Source organism: Scatophagus argus, chromosome 8 (assembly GCF_020382885.2).
Source record: "Scatophagus argus isolate fScaArg1 chromosome 8, fScaArg1.pri, whole genome shotgun sequence".
NCBI lineage: Eukaryota > Metazoa > Chordata > Actinopteri > Scatophagidae > Scatophagus > Scatophagus argus.
Window position 1 is genome coordinate 14,631,845 of NC_058500.1, and position 19,882 is coordinate 14,651,726.

The 19,882-nt window shown below is 41.1% G+C and overlaps 1 protein-coding gene across 3 annotated transcripts; it reads left to right on the plus strand.

Annotated features, from left to right (window-relative positions):
• Nucleotides 1-149: 149 nt before the first annotated feature.
• Nucleotides 150-13,353, plus strand: klhl17 (kelch-like family member 17). 3 transcript variants are annotated; one of them, XM_046397747.1, is made up of 12 exons: nucleotides 150-351; nucleotides 2,719-2,983; nucleotides 3,638-3,759; nucleotides 3,902-4,123; nucleotides 6,651-6,767; nucleotides 6,911-7,142; nucleotides 7,515-7,659; nucleotides 8,420-8,587; nucleotides 8,770-8,858; nucleotides 9,018-9,091; nucleotides 9,231-9,412; nucleotides 10,939-13,353. In XM_046397747.1, exons 2-12 carry the CDS (start codon nucleotides 2,770-2,772, stop codon nucleotides 11,165-11,167), a joined length of 1,794 nt encoding a protein of 597 aa, XP_046253703.1. In that variant the 5' UTR covers nucleotides 150-351; nucleotides 2,719-2,769; the 3' UTR covers nucleotides 11,168-13,353. The 3 variants fall into 3 exon arrangements, with proteins under 3 accessions (XP_046253703.1, XP_046253705.1, XP_046253704.1); XM_046397749.1 differs by having other exon boundaries at nucleotides 152-351; nucleotides 6,911-7,124; nucleotides 10,939-13,352; XM_046397748.1 differs by lacking the exon at nucleotides 150-351 and adding an exon at nucleotides 421-1,091.
• Nucleotides 13,354-19,882: the final 6,529 nt, after the last annotated feature.

Sequence of the window (19,882 nt, forward strand, 5' to 3'; positions counted from 1 at the left end):
AGTGTAGGCATATTTCGGTTTATTCTTGATCATAAGTCCACACATCAAAAGTAATCATTATTAATGCTGATTCGAGTCAAAATAATACAAAACAGTCGGCGAGCACGACAACCCCGAAGTTGCAACTATACCTTTAAAGCTGTGCACAAGAACAGGCAGTGTTTTGATGCCACACGTGAGGTTTAAATTAAATCACCAGCTGCGTTCACGAGACACGGCCAGCTGTAGGCCCACAGTGGAATTTATTTTTTATTTTTTTTAATTCAGTCACGTTAAACAGCCACAAAGCTGGGCAAGCTTGCAAACAGGAAGAAATCATTGCTGTCATATCGACACCGACGACGGCTTGTAGTGAGTACTGGTTAACCCTTCCGCACACAGAGCCGACATTAACAAATCTCCATACATAGACAAATAATGTGATCCGAATAGCTGTGACGTTGGTTATGTTAACAACAGAGTTTGTGTTAGTTGCCCGCTAAAGCACGTTAGATTCTGTTCATAATTGAACACCGAATTTGGGACTTGTTCACTGTTTGTTTGATTTATTGTCCGGGCGAAACGAAGTGGGGAATGGCTCGGCTTCTGGCCAATCATGGCGCTTCTAAGTAGAATCTCCACCTTTCGGGCTAGCCAAAATTATTTTAACGAACGCACTTCCGGACTCGGATCAGACAAAAGAGTGCGCTTAAGGTCGTCTGCGACACGTCATTAATAAAGGGACATCCATTGTAAACGTTAGACATATGCGCTTAAGACACTATTCCGTGTGTATTTCCAATGTGTCTCCTCTTTCCTACGGCATCCCACTTCGGCAGCATGAGCAGCGGTGTCGCTTTCTCCTCGGGCAGTTCCAACTCCACCTTAACAAACCGATGTCAGTTTACATGCAGTTTTTTTGCATTGACGTCAACTGCATACAGCACAAAACAGAGGCTTTCTTCATATTTCGTATGCTTGATTCAGAATATGGACAGATAGCCAGACATTTATATTAGTTGTAAAGCAACCTGACTGCGACAGTTGCTGCTTTATCTCTTATCACAACGAGGAAGACACTGTGTGCAAGGATAACCGCAATACAACCACCGGTAAAGAAATTACACATTCATTCTCCTTAGTGTTGCTGCTGTTATTCAAAATAGATGGAGTGGGGGGTTGGGGTCTCTTCACATCACATATCGAGCTTTATATATGAATAGAAACATCTTTCTGTCCAAAAGAGATCACATTACAATTTGTGTATCCAACAACATTGTGCATGTTTATCAGGGAGCCACAGAGCAGGTCTGTGGATACCAGCCAAGATTTTGAGCAAGAGAGGCAAGGCAAGATTTTAAGAGAAAAGGCTGCAATGAGCAGGACAAGTTGTTTCCTCAGTGGTTTAATTGTATTTTCGCCTTCTCGACGTCCTCCGTGTCCATGTCTAAATTTGCAGCATTGTCTCATGTTATTCCCTTGGGTGCGAGAGCAGATTGTTCCCTCATAGAGGAACATGGTTGGTGTATTTTTGTGGTGTATTGTCTTTTGGAAAATGGGACCCAAAGCTAGTCGTCATGCAGCTGTTGTGATATTTGAGATGGTCCTCAGTGGGACAGTGACGTTATAATTACTGCACTGACGCCTAGTGAGTCGTCTGTTTGACTTGGGAGACAAACATTTGAAACAGTGATGTGTTCTTCAGCTTTGAGTGCTGGATTTCTTGGACTTAACACTGATCAATAATCTTCCCTGATGAGGATGTGGTGGCTGCCTATGTCCTTCTTGGCCTGTGTTGTTGTCACAAAAAATCTTTCTGAATGAGGAATTTACAATAAAAAGTAAAGCATAACTAAACTGCCAGATTTTTCCTCATCCCACGGTAGGACAGTCAAATGAGCTATATGGTATGAGATAGTAATTGCATTTAAGGATGTCTAAAATAATATATTATCAATGTGGAAGCTCTAAAACTGAGGATTTTGGGGTAACTTGTTTTAGGTGTTCTCATTTTTCTACCCTCGTAAGGTGTTACAGCATTAAACTCAGTATATTTGAAGGAAATATTTTTCTGAAGTCTGTTGTAGGCCCGTGATGTCGACAGTTTCCCCCATCAGATGGTTTGTTTTAGTGCATCCTAAATATTCATCAGACATGAACTTCTAAGATGCCGCGTGACAACGGTTACGCAACACTCTGAAGTGTGTTGTTCTCCATCCGAGAGCAGGGCTGATGAGAGTACAAAGGAAAAGGCTAACTCAGGCTACATCCTTCTCTCCTCCCACCCTGCCTACCCGAGGCTGCAGCTTGGATGAGGTGTATGTGAGGGGGGGTGTTCACAGCTAATTCTGGTGCAATTAAACTAAGCTACTCAGCAGTCATTGCAATTAGTTAAACCAAAGGAAGTCCGGTAGATCAGAAGCCTCATCGATTTTACTCTAGTTTAAGGAATAAACTCTGTCTTCTCTCTCTCGTCATGACACTGAGTGACAAAAAAACCAGGCCAGTCATTGCACTGTGGTCTCCGTCAAGCTCATAGTCTTCCCATCATAGCTGTCAGGATGGGTACTATAACAGTAACAACAGGTACAATGATTGCTCGGGACACCTGTCATAATACCTGCATCCTCTCAAATAAACTAAGTGCTTCCAGGTGGAATTGTTTTTTTCCTGATTACATTTTTATCAGTTAATAACGTGGTAGTAACTGAGGTGAAAATGGTTTCCTGCATGTTTCAGTTGCCCAGAGTGCGGCCCAGGCAAGAGCCAGCGACCGCCACATCAGGCACCATGATGGAGGGGGGCATGCAGCTGCTCAACCGTGACGGCCACAGCATCTCACACAATTCAAAGCGACACTACCACGACTCCTTCGTGTCCATGAACAGGATGCGACAGCGGGGCTTGCTGTGTGACATCGTGCTCCACGTCTCTAACAAAGAAATCAAAGCACACAAAGTGGTGCTGGCATCCTGCAGCCCCTACTTCCATGCTATGTTTACCAGTAAGTTCAGGTCATGATTTTATTCTTATACACGCCTCCTGTTTTTCTGTTGCACAGAGTTTGATGACACAAATTCATGTGTGCAGTGAACGCCATGTCATCCTTCTAGCATCATCACTTCCTTCCCCCCTCTTCCTGTCCGGGGCACAGGTGGTCAGATGAGGTCTGCGAGTCTCGGATTCCTCCTGGTACTAGACCTTTGGGAGGGTACAGTGTGTGCCCAGACAGTCTATTGCCTGGCTGTGAGACTCAGCTGTTATACTTTCTCTCATCTGGCCCAGTCTCTAATTAGCCCATGTTAACAGAATCTGCTGATCTTTCATGATCATCCAAATAGCAAAATCACAGCTCCCCTGCAGATACTGTGTTTCCCGCTTCTTTTAACTATTAGGAGATAAAACATTTGATTTGATTTGATGTAGAACTACTTCACATTGATTTCTGCAGCAAAAGTGTACAGATTCAGGAATTTCAAAAATCTCAGCAAGAAACTGATTAAATGGACAGTAACAAATGAGCTATGCTGACATAGTGTATACATTAGGATCTGCCATGTGTCAGCATGACTGAACAAGGAGAGGCAAATATGTCATTCAGAGTTTTATTGGATATGAATTATAAATATAACTGCACTCATCCTGTGATGCCATGCAGATGAGATGTCGGAGAGTCGGCAGACCCATGTGACGCTACATGACATTGACCCCCAGGCTTTGGAGCAGCTGGTCCAGTATGCCTACACAGCAGAGATTGTGGTTGGGGAAGGCAATGTGCAGGTAGGGTGAAAGATTTCAAATCTATACACAAGATGGTCACATTAGAGCTTTTCACCTGATCCCTTGTCATCACATCTCACAGAGGCCAACTCAATACAGCAGACTCACTGTGTATTTTCACTTGAAACTGCACTCCTCCTAGACTTTGCTCCCTGCAGCCAGCCTCCTACAGCTCAACGGGGTGAGGGATGCCTGCTGTAAGTTCCTCCTCAGCCAGCTGGACCCCTCCAACTGCCTGGGCATCCGAGGATTCGCTGACACGCACTCCTGCAGTGACCTCCTCAAGTCAGCACACAAGTATGTCCTGCAGCACTTTGTGGAGGTGTCAAAGACTGAGGAATTCATGCTACTGCCACTGAAACAGGTAGGACTGATGCCTTTTCTGTCTCCTGCTGTGTCTTCTACCAACTGGTGCTTTTTAATGAACGTTTTTTTATTTTTTTAATGGTGGTTTCTTGGCGGTAAGTAAACAATTGCTGGTACATCTGTCTGCTGAAAATTGTTTTCTGTGAATCATACTCACCATGTGATTTAGCAGAATTGTTATAGTTTAGTTCCTTCATATTGTTTATCACCTTTTCCTCACTAATGTATGTATCCAAACCAGTCATGTTTTTCATCATGGAGGCTCCCTGAGGGAAGTGGCCACAGTGTTGGGTGTTTAACATTCATTAGGAGAACTCATCTTCCTCAGCTAGGCACATCAATCACTGTCTCCTATGGTTTTAATCCCAATGTGCTGCCATGGACTACTTTATTTGGAACGTCAGCTCAGCCAAACTATCACTTATTCATCCGCTGGGCACAGCAGTGGCAGTGCTGTGGTTCCTGTCCTGGAAGTGGTAATTAGGCAAAGCTAGTGACATTTTCACAGCTGCTGTACTATTTCTAGAATGAACAGCATTGCTTACTTCTCTGAGGTATGAATATGGGTTTCTTTTCTTGGTTCCAATGTTTTACTCTCGCTACATTCAGCTAAGGTTTTGGGGGAGTTACAATAGATTGAGGTTTGTCTTTTCAGCCATTAAGTATTAAGTTATTAAGTAATGTGGTCGCAGCCAGTATGTTTGGTAATTTGACTCCCAGACTACCAGGATAAAATGCTGAAGTGCTCTTGTGCAAGGCCCCTGGGACATACTGCCCCAGTGGAACTGCTCATTGAGCACAGACCAGACTCTGATTGTGCTGGCGGCCTTTGTGTGTAGAGCAAGGGTGTTCCTAAAGAAAAAAAAAATAGGGACCTGCTGTCAATCCAAAACTGATTTCTAAGTCTGATGTGAAGGGAGACGTGTTTGTTATTACAGGTGTACTCATTTTTCTTCTATAGCTATAACTCTCCAGTTATACAAATGTTCCTGAATGGTCAAAACTTGCTGAAATTAACGTAATATTTTAAACTTTTCTTATTTTTTAATCTTTTGTAGGAACAAAAACTTTATCATTTCTTATTTGAAATCGTGTCTGTTTCAAACAAAAGCCTGTTGAGCCTTGCCAGGTTACAAGGGATTAAAGTAGGGCTGAAAACAAGCAACACGTTCATCATCTCCTCGTCTCTCTGTGGGACAATCGCAGAAGAGATTGTGCTCCTTGAGCATAAAAGTTTTACTTTCTCTGACTGTCAAAGTCCTGAGACTGAATCTGCAATTGGAGTGTGTGGGCACAGTCCATTAAAACAGTGTAAGTTAAGCCTCATAAAGGGAGATTAAAAATAGACCATTTTCTTTTCTTTGTTTCTATTCTGTCTCTCCATTTCCTCTGGTGCAACACCCCACTCTGTCTGCAGCTGTTCTGAGTCTGTCATAAATCTGCACCAGATCTGGCTGCTCTTAAGGACTCTGAGCTCACAGAGCTGGGAAATATGCCCCATATTTCTTTCCATGTTCTGTGAAGGAAGTGGCAAAGCATGGCAGGGTTGCGACTAGTCTGCTTTGATGTTACTTTAACGTCACATGCATGGCATTATAAAGACAACAAAGGATGAATGCATTCCAATTACTGTGTGTGTGGTGTACAGACATCAACCCCCCTTTTAATTCATTCATCCACCCTACCTGCTGCCATGCCACAAGGATGGTTTATACACTCCTACATAAGCAGCCACTAATGCACTAAACCTATTTTCTTTTTTATCTCATACACACGCAAGTAGGAATGCAAACATATGAATCAGTATGTGCATGCAAAGGTAAAAGAGACCGTAGGGCGGAGCAGCAGCAATATTTGTTTCTGTGATGGGATTAGTGGAGCCTGTTCCTGGGAGGCTGCTAACTGTTGCCTTGATCTGGCCAGCAGCTGGCTGCTCAAGCCCCACCCAGTCCTGCCAGCCCTGGGTTGATCTGGGAACAGTGCCAGTCACTGTGGTTGCAGCACTTGTTGTGCCACACACGCAAACACACACAATGGTTACTTAAACATATCACAGCACCACTACACACATACAGACATTAATATGACACACAAGCATTTATGTGTGAATGGTCATAAGTGGAAATGGTGCTTGAAATGATTTACTTTTGAGTTGGATTCTATTTAATTTCATTTGGAAATGATGCGGGTAAAACTGAACGCTGATCACCTTCATCTTTCAAATATCAGGCTGCATAAAGTATAGCAAATGCAGGAGGAAGGAAGGACGAGAGACAAAGGTTTAGCAAATAGAGTCAGTTAGAAAATACAGGAACAAATACTGTCAGAGGACAACGCAGTTTACTTCCGGTGTGTTGACATTTTTTGGTTAAGAAGCTTTCTCAGTCACTGTTTCTGAAAGCAAAAGCCTCACAGGCGCCTCAAGTGCTTGCAAAATTAAAGGCACAGTGAACATTAATTTGAAGTTGCTTTTGTGAATGATTATGTAAAATGTGTCTCTCCTCTGCTTTGTTTTCTCCATCCAGGTCCTCGATTTGATCTCCAGTGACAATCTCAATGTTCCTTCTGAGGAGGAAGTGTACCGGGCTGTGCTGAGCTGGGTGAAACATGATATAGATGGACGCAGGCAGCATGTGCCGTGGGTAAGACTTGTCTCATCTCATCTGAGGGCATTTCCCACCACACAGTGATGTTTTTAGTTGGACTCTAATTTGTGAAACGCCTCCGTCACATTCCTTGCCTTGACCCCAACTCATCACCCACCATCCCCATCTCCCCCTGCTAGCTGATGAAGTGTGTGCGGCTGCCGCTGCTGAGGCGAGACTTTCTGATGAGCAACGTGGACACAGAGCTGCTGGTGCGCCACCACTCAGAATGCAAGGACCTGCTGATCGAGGCTCTGAAGTATCACCTGATGCCTGAGCAGAGGGGAGTCCTCAGCAACAGCCGGACACGTCCACGCCGCTGTGAGGGCGCCAGCCCTGTACTCTTCGCCGTTGGTCAGTGTGCTCCTGAAGGTACCCACCAGGGTACACTTAAAACACACGTCAATTATTTTTTTTCTTCTGATTTCACTTGTAAACTATGCAAGTATCAGTGCGTTTACAGCTGGGAGATAAATTGCAAATAATTCCAAGTAATTGTTTGGTCTTAAGCCTAAAATATGTGGCTCCGACCTCTGGACCTTGGAATGAATAGAATAATAAATGGCAGAATCACTATATTTCTTTTAAAATTGTACAGAATTTAAATGAAATTTAAAATGAAAATGTGAAAAAATGCTTGGACCACATCCAAGCATTTTTTTCACCATATTTTTTTTGTGTGTGTTTGTGTGTGTGTGTGTGTGTGTGTGTGTTTGTTTGTGTGTGTGGTTGTGTGTTCCTCAGGTGGCGGCAGCCTGTTTGCCATCCATGGAGACTGTGAGGCCTACGACACCAGGACAGATCGCTGGCACATGGTGGCGTCCATGTCCACTCGGCGAGCGAGGGTGGGCGTGGCCGCCATTGGGAACAGACTTTATGCTGTTGGAGGGTGAGTGATGAAAACCATAGTGTTAACACAAAACTAGTTAACCGACCACGTCATCTCTTATTAAAAAATTGCAGTGTGTGATGTGAACTGAACCAGGGGCCTCCATGTGAAAAAATATCTTTAGGTATATACCTAAACAGAACTTAAATCACATTAAAGTAGCATCACTTGTTGTGATTTCCAATTCCAGCACAAATGAGAGATTAGTCGTGGACCTAAAGAAAGACGAGATCACAGCAATGGGATGCAGGATGTGAGTTTACAAACAAAACCAAATGCTTAACTTGGGAGCGTTTCACCGCTGCAGTGATCGAGGTGTGGCAGAAAGACCTAACTGTGGCTGACTTGAAAAAGAAATTGTCCTGTTAAGAATTCAGTGCGAAAACATTAAGTGGTACACCTTTAATTGATTATTCCAAGCCACAAGCTTGGATGCATATGCTTCTCAAACTGAAGTAATGCTACACAGCCAGCAGGAAAATCACTGAAATCTAGATAGAAATAAGGTTTTGTTAATAAGTACTTATAGTCTTACTTGAGATCAGGATTAATAGGAAGTTTTGTAAATGAAACCATTGACATTTATAAAAAGGAAGCTTTGGCAGGAGGAACATGGGGATGATTTACATGTAATATGGTCCTGAGTGATGCAAAAACACTTCATCTTTGTGCTCCTGATAAGCAGTTAAGGGCTTTTCTCGCATGCAAAATTCCTGTTTAACTTGACTTCACTCATGAATTTATATTCACACCTCCTCAGGTATGATGGCACCTCCGACCTTGCAACCGTGGAGTCCTACGACCCCATCACGAACTCCTGGCAGCCTGAGGTTTCCATGGGAACAAGACGGAGCTGTTTGGGTGTAGCTGTCCTGCATGGCCTGCTGTATGCTGCGGGAGGATATGATGGAGCTTCCTGCCTCAACAGGTGCACACAAACATTTTGGTGATGACTGACAAACATGCCTGACACTTTGAAGCTAGATTTGTTACATTGTTGTGTTTATCTCAGCTTTTTTTGTTTGTCTTGATAATGTTTTTTAGGCCAGATCTTAAGAGCAGCTGGTCTCTGCAGTGTCATTATACTGAAGTCTGATTCTGCTCTTTCAGTGCAGAACGTTACGACCCTTTGACCAGTACATGGACCTCAATAGCTGCCATGAGCACCCGCAGGAGATATGTGCGAGTAGCAACTCTGGGTAGGAACTTGCCACTAAGATATTATGAACATGTTGTTCTACTGTATGTTTATGTTTCACTGTGTACATTTTAATATCTGAAATGCAGAGGGAGTTACCAACTTGGTATTTAACTGCTAATATTTACATTCTGACTGTTCACTCCCTTTTCCCCTCCAGATGGCAACTTGTACGCAGTGGGAGGTTACGATAGCTCCTCACATCTCGCAACAGTAGAGAAATATGACCCCCAGGTAAATTTTATGCTGTTAAATTTATCATCAAAGCAACTTGTTTGTTGCCAGGATCAACTGAACACGGAGACAAAATCATACCCTGTAGATGAAGCTATGAATGTGTGACTAATGCTCAGTCTCTTGTTTTAATGAACAGAGCAACACATGGACAGCCATCGCCAACATGCTGAGTCGTCGCAGCAGTGCTGGGGTGGCCGTGCTGGATGGCATGCTGTACGTCGCAGGAGGCAATGACGGCACCAGCTGCCTGAACTCTGTGGAACGGTTCAACCCCAAGACCAACACCTGGGAGGGAGTGGCCCCCATGAACATACGCAGGTCAGTCTGCACCCACAGTTCATACTGATACAAAGAGAAAGAGTCCAGGTCCGGTCAGTAAGACATTTTTCTAAACAGGAACAAAGTGAACTCTAGTCTTAATGAAACATGTGGAAGTTAAAGCAATCATAAACTCTGCAATGATAAATGTTTGACATGGGAAAACCCCCTTGGCAGATCTTAGAGATGAGAGTCACGAGAGCGAGTAATGAAGCATCTTGAAGTCAAATGTATCTCTCCTTATAATATGGCATTTACTACATTTAAATTGAGAAAATGAACAGGCCCCATTTCAGTCCTACATACGTGAAACACGCTTCATGTCAGAACAAAACAGAACACATTCGAGTTTCTGACTGCTTTCTCTACCTGTTTATTTATTTATTTTTTGGATGGATGCAGGAAATTCAATGAAATTAGACCTCATTTATCCAACTGAGCCATCAGAATGACGTGGCTCTCTCTGCTATTCAGTAATGAAATGTTAAAATGCGTCTCAAACCACTTTCTGTATTTTTGTTCAGGCCTTTGCGGCTTTGAATTTTCTTTTAGTCCTTCACAACAAACATGTGGCACCTTGGCGAAGGAAACTGGATGAATTCGGCTGGTCCGTATCTGATAAATGCTGTGACACCCCCATTCAAAACCCCAGCTTTACTTTAAACTAAGAGGATAACATCTACTTTGAAAAGCCATTAAACAAACCTGAAGTGCTGTCTGTATGGAACTTGTCAAGTGGGTACCTCTGCCGCATTTATTTTGCTGTTTGGAAAATCTTGACTCATTGAGGCGAGGGATTTGGGGCATTTGGATGTTGTCTTTACCGCCTAAACCGTCTTTCTGCGTAAACATCAAATGACCTATTTTTCCATAACAGGCGACTTATCTGTCTTATCTCATAGGAGACATAGAAGAAAACTTGTCTTGTGGGTGATCAAAGCAAACGTGCATGCACACTCACGGTATTGTATTGATTATAATATTGACATCAGGGAAGAGATTTACAGAGCAGTCTTGGATTTGGGGACACACGAGTAGATTCACTTCCCCAGGCCCTTATACACACACACACACACAACCACACACACACGCACATATCTTCTTGTGTGTCAGTAGGTGTACTATAGGAGCATGGAAGCCTGGCGACAGTAGACTGCACGGCCTCATGAATAATCCATGTCCTAATCAGCTGTGTGACTCTGAGAGCTTTTCTTATCCTGTCCCTAAGAGGCCCAAACCATCTCACTGTGTTAGTGACTGTATTAGTTGTCTTGGCCAAAATACTCTCACTTTATCAGGATAATGGCTGGAAAAATGTAAACAATTTTCAAACTATTAATTAATTAAAGTACTGGCTCTTCTGGTGTCCTCAAAGATCCTGACATCTATGGGCGCTCTGTAATAAAAAGTTAACTAGATTACTCATTGCAGATACATAATACATAAGAGCTACAAAAATTAATCATTTCTCACTTTGAAATGTGGCTGTACCAAGTTAGGCCTTTTTCTTTTTTCCATCCCTCCAGGAGCACCCACGATCTTGTGGCTATGGATGGTTGGTTATATGCGGTGGGAGGTAACGACGGCAGCTCCAGTCTCAACTCCATCGAGAAGTACAACCCACGCAGCAACAAATGGGTCGCGGCCTCCTGCATGTTCACACGGCGCAGCAGTGTGGGCGTGGCTGTTCTGGAGCTGCTCAACTTCCCACCGCCCTCTTCGCCCACACTCTCAGTTTCCTCCACCAGCCTTTGACACAGGGTCACTGATTGGCTAACCTCAGCCTCTGCTGCTACAGCCCAGACTGGCTCTGGGAAGAGACGCAACTGCTCGATTTGAGACATGGAGGAGGAGGAGAAGGCAGAGGACGAGGACAGGAGTGGACAGGTAAATGGATCGAGGGGGCAGAAAAGATGGAGGGCCTCTGGATTTGTTAATATACAGTGCTCTCCAGGATTAGTTGTGCTCTTGGTAAGGATTGGCCAATCGTGTTTTTAAAAAACGTACAACATCAAGTCATCATTTAATTTAAAAATCTAAGCAATTTTTTAAAAATGTTGTTAATGTGCAGCACCCGTTAACCTCAAAAGACGTGCCAAAACCAACTAAAAATAACTATTCGTTTTTATTTTTTCATTTTATTTTTATTTTAGTCACTGTAATAGATGACAGATAATTCCTGAATGATACACCAAGGTCAAATCAGTATGGCTGCTCTTTACCAAGTTTGCTATTAATTCTGGACTGTCCTGTGTCTGGTCTGGATGCCTGAAGCTCCACTGTACAGCTCCACCATACAGATACCAGCTCCCGCTCCTGTCAAAAGTACGAAGATGTTCCCAGATAAAGTTAATAGTGACTGATCTTTCCTCAAGCTCTGCCCTTCTTCCCCATCACTCTCACAGTGTTTGACACACTTATCGTGAAACGTGGTGGATACTTGATTCTGTCATGTGTGATGTAAATGTTTTTGGTTTGATGCTGTTGTCCTCTGCAAGATTTTTCTTTTAGGTGTCAAGATTTTTTGCAATAATGTACAAAAAACAGAAACTGAATGATTTTGCTTTTTGGAATGTAGCTTTTGACTGGTTATACCATGCATGTTTACATGTTGGCATTGACTCCCGGCAGGAGGATAAAATGTTGTAGTGCTGCTATGTCACACTAGGTGGCAGTAACAGGCAATATTAAAAACCCTTCCCCACACAAGAAAGCATGAACACCAACAGCAAAGAAAAGTTAGGCCCTCAGAAATGTAAATGAGTTAGATTTTTTTAAAGTATAAAAACAGATGATAATTATGTTTAATTTTATGTATTTATAACAATATATAAATCCTAATATATTCTGTTTTAAAGATGCTTAGAGAAGGATACAGATCAGACCTATGCCTATTTAAGAGTGTTTTTAATATATTTATTTAGCTGTGTGATGTGCATATCATCAGTGCAAGTGACAAAGAGAGTATTCAGGTGTGAGAGAGGTAGCTGATTGTTGTATTTTGATAGGCAGCATTTCATTTGCATTTCCTAACATTTCTTAACTGCCACAAGCACGATCTCACATGAAACTGTACCTTATGTCTGCCACGTTTGTGCAAAAGGCTTCAGTTGCTTGCAAACCTATTGATCAGCAAGTAAAAGGACTATATTCTCAGTTATGTTTTAAACCTACGATAAAGCAGCAAGTATTAGTTAAGCTACAGTACAACAAACACTTGACACTTATGAGTAATGCTGTTGACACTTGGTGCTGTCATATTTTCTTCCACACTCCATCAAGTGTGGTGTCTTTTTATATTACCTCATTGTTGAAATTGATCCAACTCAATTGCAACTTATTGAACCAGAAATGACTGTATTGTTAACCACAAATATATTGGCAACAGAACATGTGGTGTTTGATTTGAGAAAAGTCACCACTGAACTTGCATTGTCTAACATAAAAGGATCACTTGGACTCTTTTTGACTCAGTTAATACCCAGGTTCAGTTCAGTTCATGTGTAGCGCAGTGATACCATTCCAAACTTCTGAGAAGTTGCCTTTCTTTCCTTTTTTGAAGGATTTTGTTAATCCGGTTGCGTTTATCTAAAACTACCTTACTTTTCATTTGTTAGAGCGGACCCAGTAGAATAGGGGCTGTGATGGTCTTATGGAGATGCTGTTAAGACTTAAAAGAGAAAGGCACACAAAACCACATAAGACTTTGGCCTCCATTCTGCTGACTGAACTGTAAATAGAAAGATTGCTTATCTTAAATCCATTTGTGCAATTTTAATGTGACTGTAGTTTTCTTTTAGTTTGTATTAAATGTGTTAAATTGTTTATTTATGATATGTTATTTATGAGGATCTTTAAAATTTTGCACTATTGCGAAATGGAGCAATACACTGTAAAAAAAAAATAAAATAAAGATGTTTTCAGGTGTGATAACTGTCCTGACGAGTTTCAACACATGTACACAGTGGGTGGGATTAACTTAAAACATGTCCTGTAACTTGTATTAAGCAGTCTATATTCCCGAATCTGCAAAAGTATCTCACCAGATGTCACTCTGGATAAGGGAAGCAGCTAAATTTACAGTGAAAAAACCAACAAACACAAACACACATTTTAGGTTGTGTTGCTAACAGTGCTTGTTGCTAGGGATCGCTATACACGCACTGTTGCTTGGTACCTTTCCAACATGCTCCTCTTTCATAGTGATCTAAGCAGACAGCTGAACACTCTCGCTTTACCCTTCTTGACCTCAGTCACATGGCATGCACACCTGTGGCTGCGCCTGCAAACACTCAAACATAAGAACTCCCAAAACGCATACAAACAAAGACCAAATACACACACTGCAAAACACCTACAGCTTTGAATGGGAAAGAAAAGGCTACAAATGCAGATAGAATGTACTGTTAAACCAGATCTAAGGACAACATGGCAGGACAAATTGGTGTGTTTTGGGCTTTGCTATTAATGTGGCAAAAACGTGTCATGGTTGCACATACTTGTGAAAACTTGAGGTCAAATTTACCATTACATAGAGTCAGATGTTCAGTGTTTGTAATAAAATGTGGAGTGGCAAAAGCTGGACGTTCCAACTATTCATCCATTACTTTGTGCGAAAATCAGTAACACCTTTAAGACTCTCCAAATGATGCTAAGCAAAGTTAAAAGGTTACTAGTTATACACTGTATATACAAAAGTATTCAGACACACCTCTTTATTACTGAACTCAGGTGTGGTATGGGGCTTCTTGTCAGAGGTAAGGGAAATCTTAATGCTTTAGCATACCAAGACATTCTGGACAATGCTATGCTTCCAACTTTGTGGAGGCATGACTGTGCCCCAGTGCACAAAGCAAAGCCCATAAAGACATGGTTGGATGAGTTTTTTGTGGAACAACTTGACTGGCCTTCACAGAGCCCTGACCTCAACCCCATCCAACACCTTTGGGATGAACTGGAACAGAGATTATGAGCCAGGACTTTTCGTCCAACATCAGTGCCTGACCTCACAAATGTTCTACTGCATGAATGGGTAAACATTCCCACAGAAACAACCCCAAATCTTGTGGGAAGCCTTCTCAGAAGAGTGGAAGCTGTTATAGCTGCAAAGCTGTCTGTGTGTTTAGAATGTGCTGTGATTAAAGTCCCTTTTGCTGTAATTGTCAGCTGTCCCAGGACTTTTGTCTGTATGGTGTCTGAATGGAACTGATCTCCTCAAACTCTCAGCAAGAAAGCAACTTGCAAATTGCATTTTCTAAAATTCAAAAACTACATTTTAGCATCTTCCTTTTTCTCGCATTTATATCAACATGACTTTACAACAAGTAATGTAAAAATGTCTAGAAGTAATGACAATATACTGTGTATCAAACTACTTATAAAACTACTGTGATGACACCCTTTGGTTTGTGTCCTACTATGTTGAAGCCTTGACATTACAGCCATCACCTTCTTGCTTCAGACCAGGAAGGTGATGCTGACGTTTGGCTGATGATCTGGATTAAGTTTTTGTTTTTGTTTTGTTTGACAACATGTAACTGTACATTTTACGCAATCAGTGTCATCAGAAAATTTTGATACATAATTCACTTCTTTGTCCGTTCATTGCTAAATATGAGGCTTCCCACAAGGCTTTAGAGCTTCCAGGAGGGCTGATTGTGCAACAAGGAAGTGGTGTTTTTCGCCGTAAGAATCTATGTGATTATTGCTGCTCATCAGGCTGTACAGGCTGTAAAGTTTTCAAACCGACCAGACAGATTGTGGGTGGAGCATCTCTGTACTGTGTGTTCACGTTTGTGTGTTTGCATTTAAAGGTGTGCATAGGACTGTTGCATGTCTCTGATTGTTGTCTGCTGCTATGTAGATGCTAATGAGTTTACAACCTGTCTAGATGAATGTGTTCACTGTGGAGCTGCTGCAGTTGAGCTGCAGGGAGGGGCTGAGTTCCTCCCGTCCGTCCTCTCAGCACTCCTGTCACTGGAGTTTCTCCTTCCCTGGAGTCAGCCACTGCACAGCCCTTATCAGGCAAAGATCATGCTTGAAATGCAAAATCTGTCAACCCAATCAAAACTGTTTATGAATGTACAGCTACTGAGAAGTGTGTTCAGAATAGAAACAAAGCTTTAATGCTGTAGCAAACACAAGAGTTAAGGGTGTGTGTTACAGCTCACGTATATGGGTAGACACAACTGTGTGTCTGCTTTGAAACAAATTTGACAATCTTGATAAACCAATATTTGCAATATTTTCATGATAATGTAAGGCAATATATATATATATATATATATATATATGACAGTGAGTTTCTGATTTCAATCAAAACCTGACAGTCATTGTGGATTACATTAGACCAGAAGATCAGATAAGGTTTATAAAGTGTTCCAAGGAAATCATGAACCAACACATTTCTGTCTGTACCCTGCTGATGCTTGTCTATTACTTTCCAAAGAATGGATCATAAATGACAAAAGAAAGTTCAAATGAATGCGTGATCTGCATTTTCCATGCCATTTTTTGTTTTTGTGTTAGTCTTTTCACTGGTTTATCATGATCGCATAATCATGTGGTATGTAACACAAACTGGGATCTATTGAATTTAGATACTGAAATGCTTAAAGTTGACTTTGACTGATCTTGCCTTCAAAGAAGGGCCAGGGTCCAATTAAGAATCCTTTATGGTTGTCCTGTGTGAGAATTTGCCACGCCAGCCTCTCTGTTGGACACCTGATGTTGGAGGCCTCATATCCAGACTCCGTTTTAGTGGCCTGAGGTGTGACTTTAGCACCATTGCTCACACCCGCAGAGTCTGGATAAACACAAGCGAGTGACTTCTCAGAGGGAGACAAACTTTAACCCACCACACATGGAGGGAATGATGTTATGAAAATGTCATTTAGGTTTCTTCTTTTGAACAGATGTGACACAACTAATAAAATTAAACAGCTGGTTTAAACTTTAAAGAAACCCAAAATTAAGTATAATTCACATTGGTGCAATTGCATATGGCCTGATTTAAGCAAAAAAAAAAAAAGGTGACATCTAAGTGTAAAGTCATTTATTTTAACGAGAAATTCTGTGGGCTATTGTTAAGAATCAGTACACTCGGGAATTGTGAGCCTCAACACATGAAATGCTAAGAGAGTGAGTCGGCTGTTTGTCTTTCCAGATATGATGTTGATGTTGCTTTAGGCAAAGCACTTGGTATTTCCCTCTCCCATTGAGTAATGTGGGACACAAAGCTGAAAGAGCGGGATTTACTTCTGGAATCAAAACAAACAGTAACAAGTAAGTTATCTAACAACAGGCACCTTTGCTGTTAATATTTATTATTTAAACAAAATGTATTTTTGTATTTTAATATAATCTCAAAATGTAGAAGATAATGACAGAAATCCCTATAAACATTAATGTAAATAGCAACTTGTCAAATTAGAGTTTTTAAAAAGATTTCACTTACAAAGTAAACACAGTAAACATGAGTCTCAGCACCATCAACTTGTCAAGCTTTTGAAGTTTAAAGGACTATTAGGAACAAAAAATTTTGTAATTGGGCCTTGAGGAACCTATTGATCTATCAATCTGTCGAGGAAATCTGGTTTTAAAGTGTTAGCGGTCAATTGTGAACTAATGTGTTAAAAACCACACAATAGCACAAACAAACCAACTGACCAGCAACTTCTGTGTTCTGAGAGGTAAAACTTTTAGTCAAAAGAGTTTGGTGCTTGATGTTAAATGTTAACATCTGATAAAATTGATTTCAGTATCTTATTAACATAACTGAATTTATACTTAAGTTGGCTTGTGTAGACTACACTCAGTGGAACATGCTAGCATTTAGCATTTTAACGGGCTATGTTTAGCATTTCTTAACTGCTTACGGTAGCTGGATTTCACTCATTAGTTTCAGAGGTTTTCTGAAATGAAGTGTGGTCAGTGACATCTCATCCAAAATTCAGGGAAATCCATCACGTTTAGATTTTTCAGTCCTGACATTGTTTGAAAGGATGAAAAAAGATATAAAGTTTAAGATAGATTTTGGGTGACAGATTTGTATCTGTCTACCCATTTTCAATTTTGTTCCTGGAACGGCAGCTTTCTTGTGTAAAGAATAATGTGATTCTTGGGAATGAGTTGCATCCTATCTGATAATTGTAATCTTATTGAAAACCGGATGATGCACCTTACCTGAAACTTGTTTGACCTCACCATGAAAAATCCCTGCTTTTTTGCTGCCAGCTGCCTTCCTCATGTTTAAGGAAAACTGCAATTCAGGGGTGAGTCACCAGGCTGGCTGCACGTCAAGTTAATCCTCCTGTTTTTCCATGATGATCCACAACCAAACCAAAAAGAGGCTTTCACATGACTATGCTGATTATAATGTAATGGTTACTCAGTAAAATATTCCGATTACTTTCAACTGATCCAGGTAAAATAAAACTTAAAATCAGCATGCTCGAACAACAACCAGCACAGCAGTAAGTCACAGACAGAAATCATTTCCTATAGTGGATAGATTGAAATATTAAAATGCCCATGAATTGTAGGAATCTATAGAAAATAAAACAAAACGTGTTTATCAAAGTATTGACAGTAAACGTCAAACAAGCAATAACAATTTTGTTTAAGAAAAAATATAAAAATAACATTTTTCCCTGATGATTGTAATTATCTATTACTTTTTACTTTAGGGTATGTTGTACATATAGCCTAAGGGTCACTGTTGTTGCTGCTGCTGCTGTTAGCTACTTTGACCCCATATGTAGCCTATATGAAAATGTGAAGTAGCTTAACATTGTCTGATATAACTTTATGGCCACAAGATCCTCAAGATAAGCCACAGTGATAGTTTGAGACAGCGTGTTTCTGGTGGCCATTTGATCTAACATGTCGCTACTTGTTGGTGGTGTATTTCACACGTTACTTTCTACATTCTGATGCAGACATAATCATCCCACTTAATGCCAGTCATGTGAGTGGCAGACATTATTTTAAATGAAGGTAACATAAAACACAAGTAGTTGATTTTATCTGTCTTGATTTCATCTACTGATGAGATAAAACATTTTCTTTTGTCACCTTTATATCTTGTCAGTCACCACAGGCAGTGCAATCAGTATTCATTGATGAGATTACTTGTTATGAGCTCTTTGGCCCATCAGACAGGATTTTAGAAAACAATCATAGAGTATGTGAGAAGCTGGCATCTGATAACAACTCTACAGTTGGTTTTAATGAGCTGATGACTGTTGCTGCCTCAGGTGTATCCGCTTGAACAACCCGGCTGAGCAAGTTAGGTCACCTGACAGCGAGCATCAACACAATTCATTTTATGACTTTCAGCACGGCAGATCACCACAGACAATGACCTAATTAATGAGCAAACACAGGATGATCACAAGTGTTTGACTGCTCAGTCTGATTGCTAAGACAATGTGTCACTGTCCATTTAAGGAGACATGCCGTGAAACATGACATCTTCTCTACTGTGAGTCTGTCTACTGTGCTGCTAAATAAAACTGATTATTATTATTACTTCTCAAAATGTTTGCATGGAAAAGTTAAAAAAAAGGCTAGTTTCATTATGTTGGAGGATTAACATCACAATTCATGCTTTGTTGACATTTTATCAAAATGAATCCCCTTTTCTACGACGCTGTACATGCCTTGGGAAAAAGTGCGAACACAGGCAAAGGAAAGCTTATTTAAACATTTTAATTAGATTTTTGTTTGAATGAGTTCAACTGTTTAAGGTGGTGGATAGGAACAGACTCCTTATATGCAAAGAAGAAATGTTTGCATACACCTCTTGCCTTATGAAAATGAGACCCTTTGAATACACATGCTTCCTGTTTAAACTATCCTCCCTTCCCCTCCCACTGACAGATGACTGCCCGATAAGTGGCTAAAAAAACTCTCATATTTACAGCGTATGAAAACAATGTGAAACCTGATATGTTAGCCTCCTCTTTTTAAATATCAAAGTGATGTTATTTTCAATTTTTTATAACAGAAACAAGGACGGAGTGTAGTATCACACTTCCCAGTTACTGAAATCTCAAAATGAAACTGATGTTTTAAAGCATATGGTCCAATAATAAACACACTTCTTAACTCTGCTGGCATTTTTCATGTCTGGACATGCCAATGGAAACTCCTGTCTTTTCCTTTGATTGACACACACCATCCAGTATGTTTACTGACCACTCATTGCAGTAGTGACCCAACAGTGAGCTCCATTTGGCTCCTGGAAGGTGTGAAATGGCACACTTCTCCCCCTGAGCCCCCGTCTTTATTGTTGGGATTGATTTAACAGGCAGGAGGTGTGAGTCCTACTAGTTATTCACCCCATACACACACACACACACACACACACACACACACACTGTGACGCAGCACCCAAACTCCACCCCTTTTACACAGACACACACTCACTGGTCTGACTATAGAGCCCTCATCCTGCTCACTTCTCCC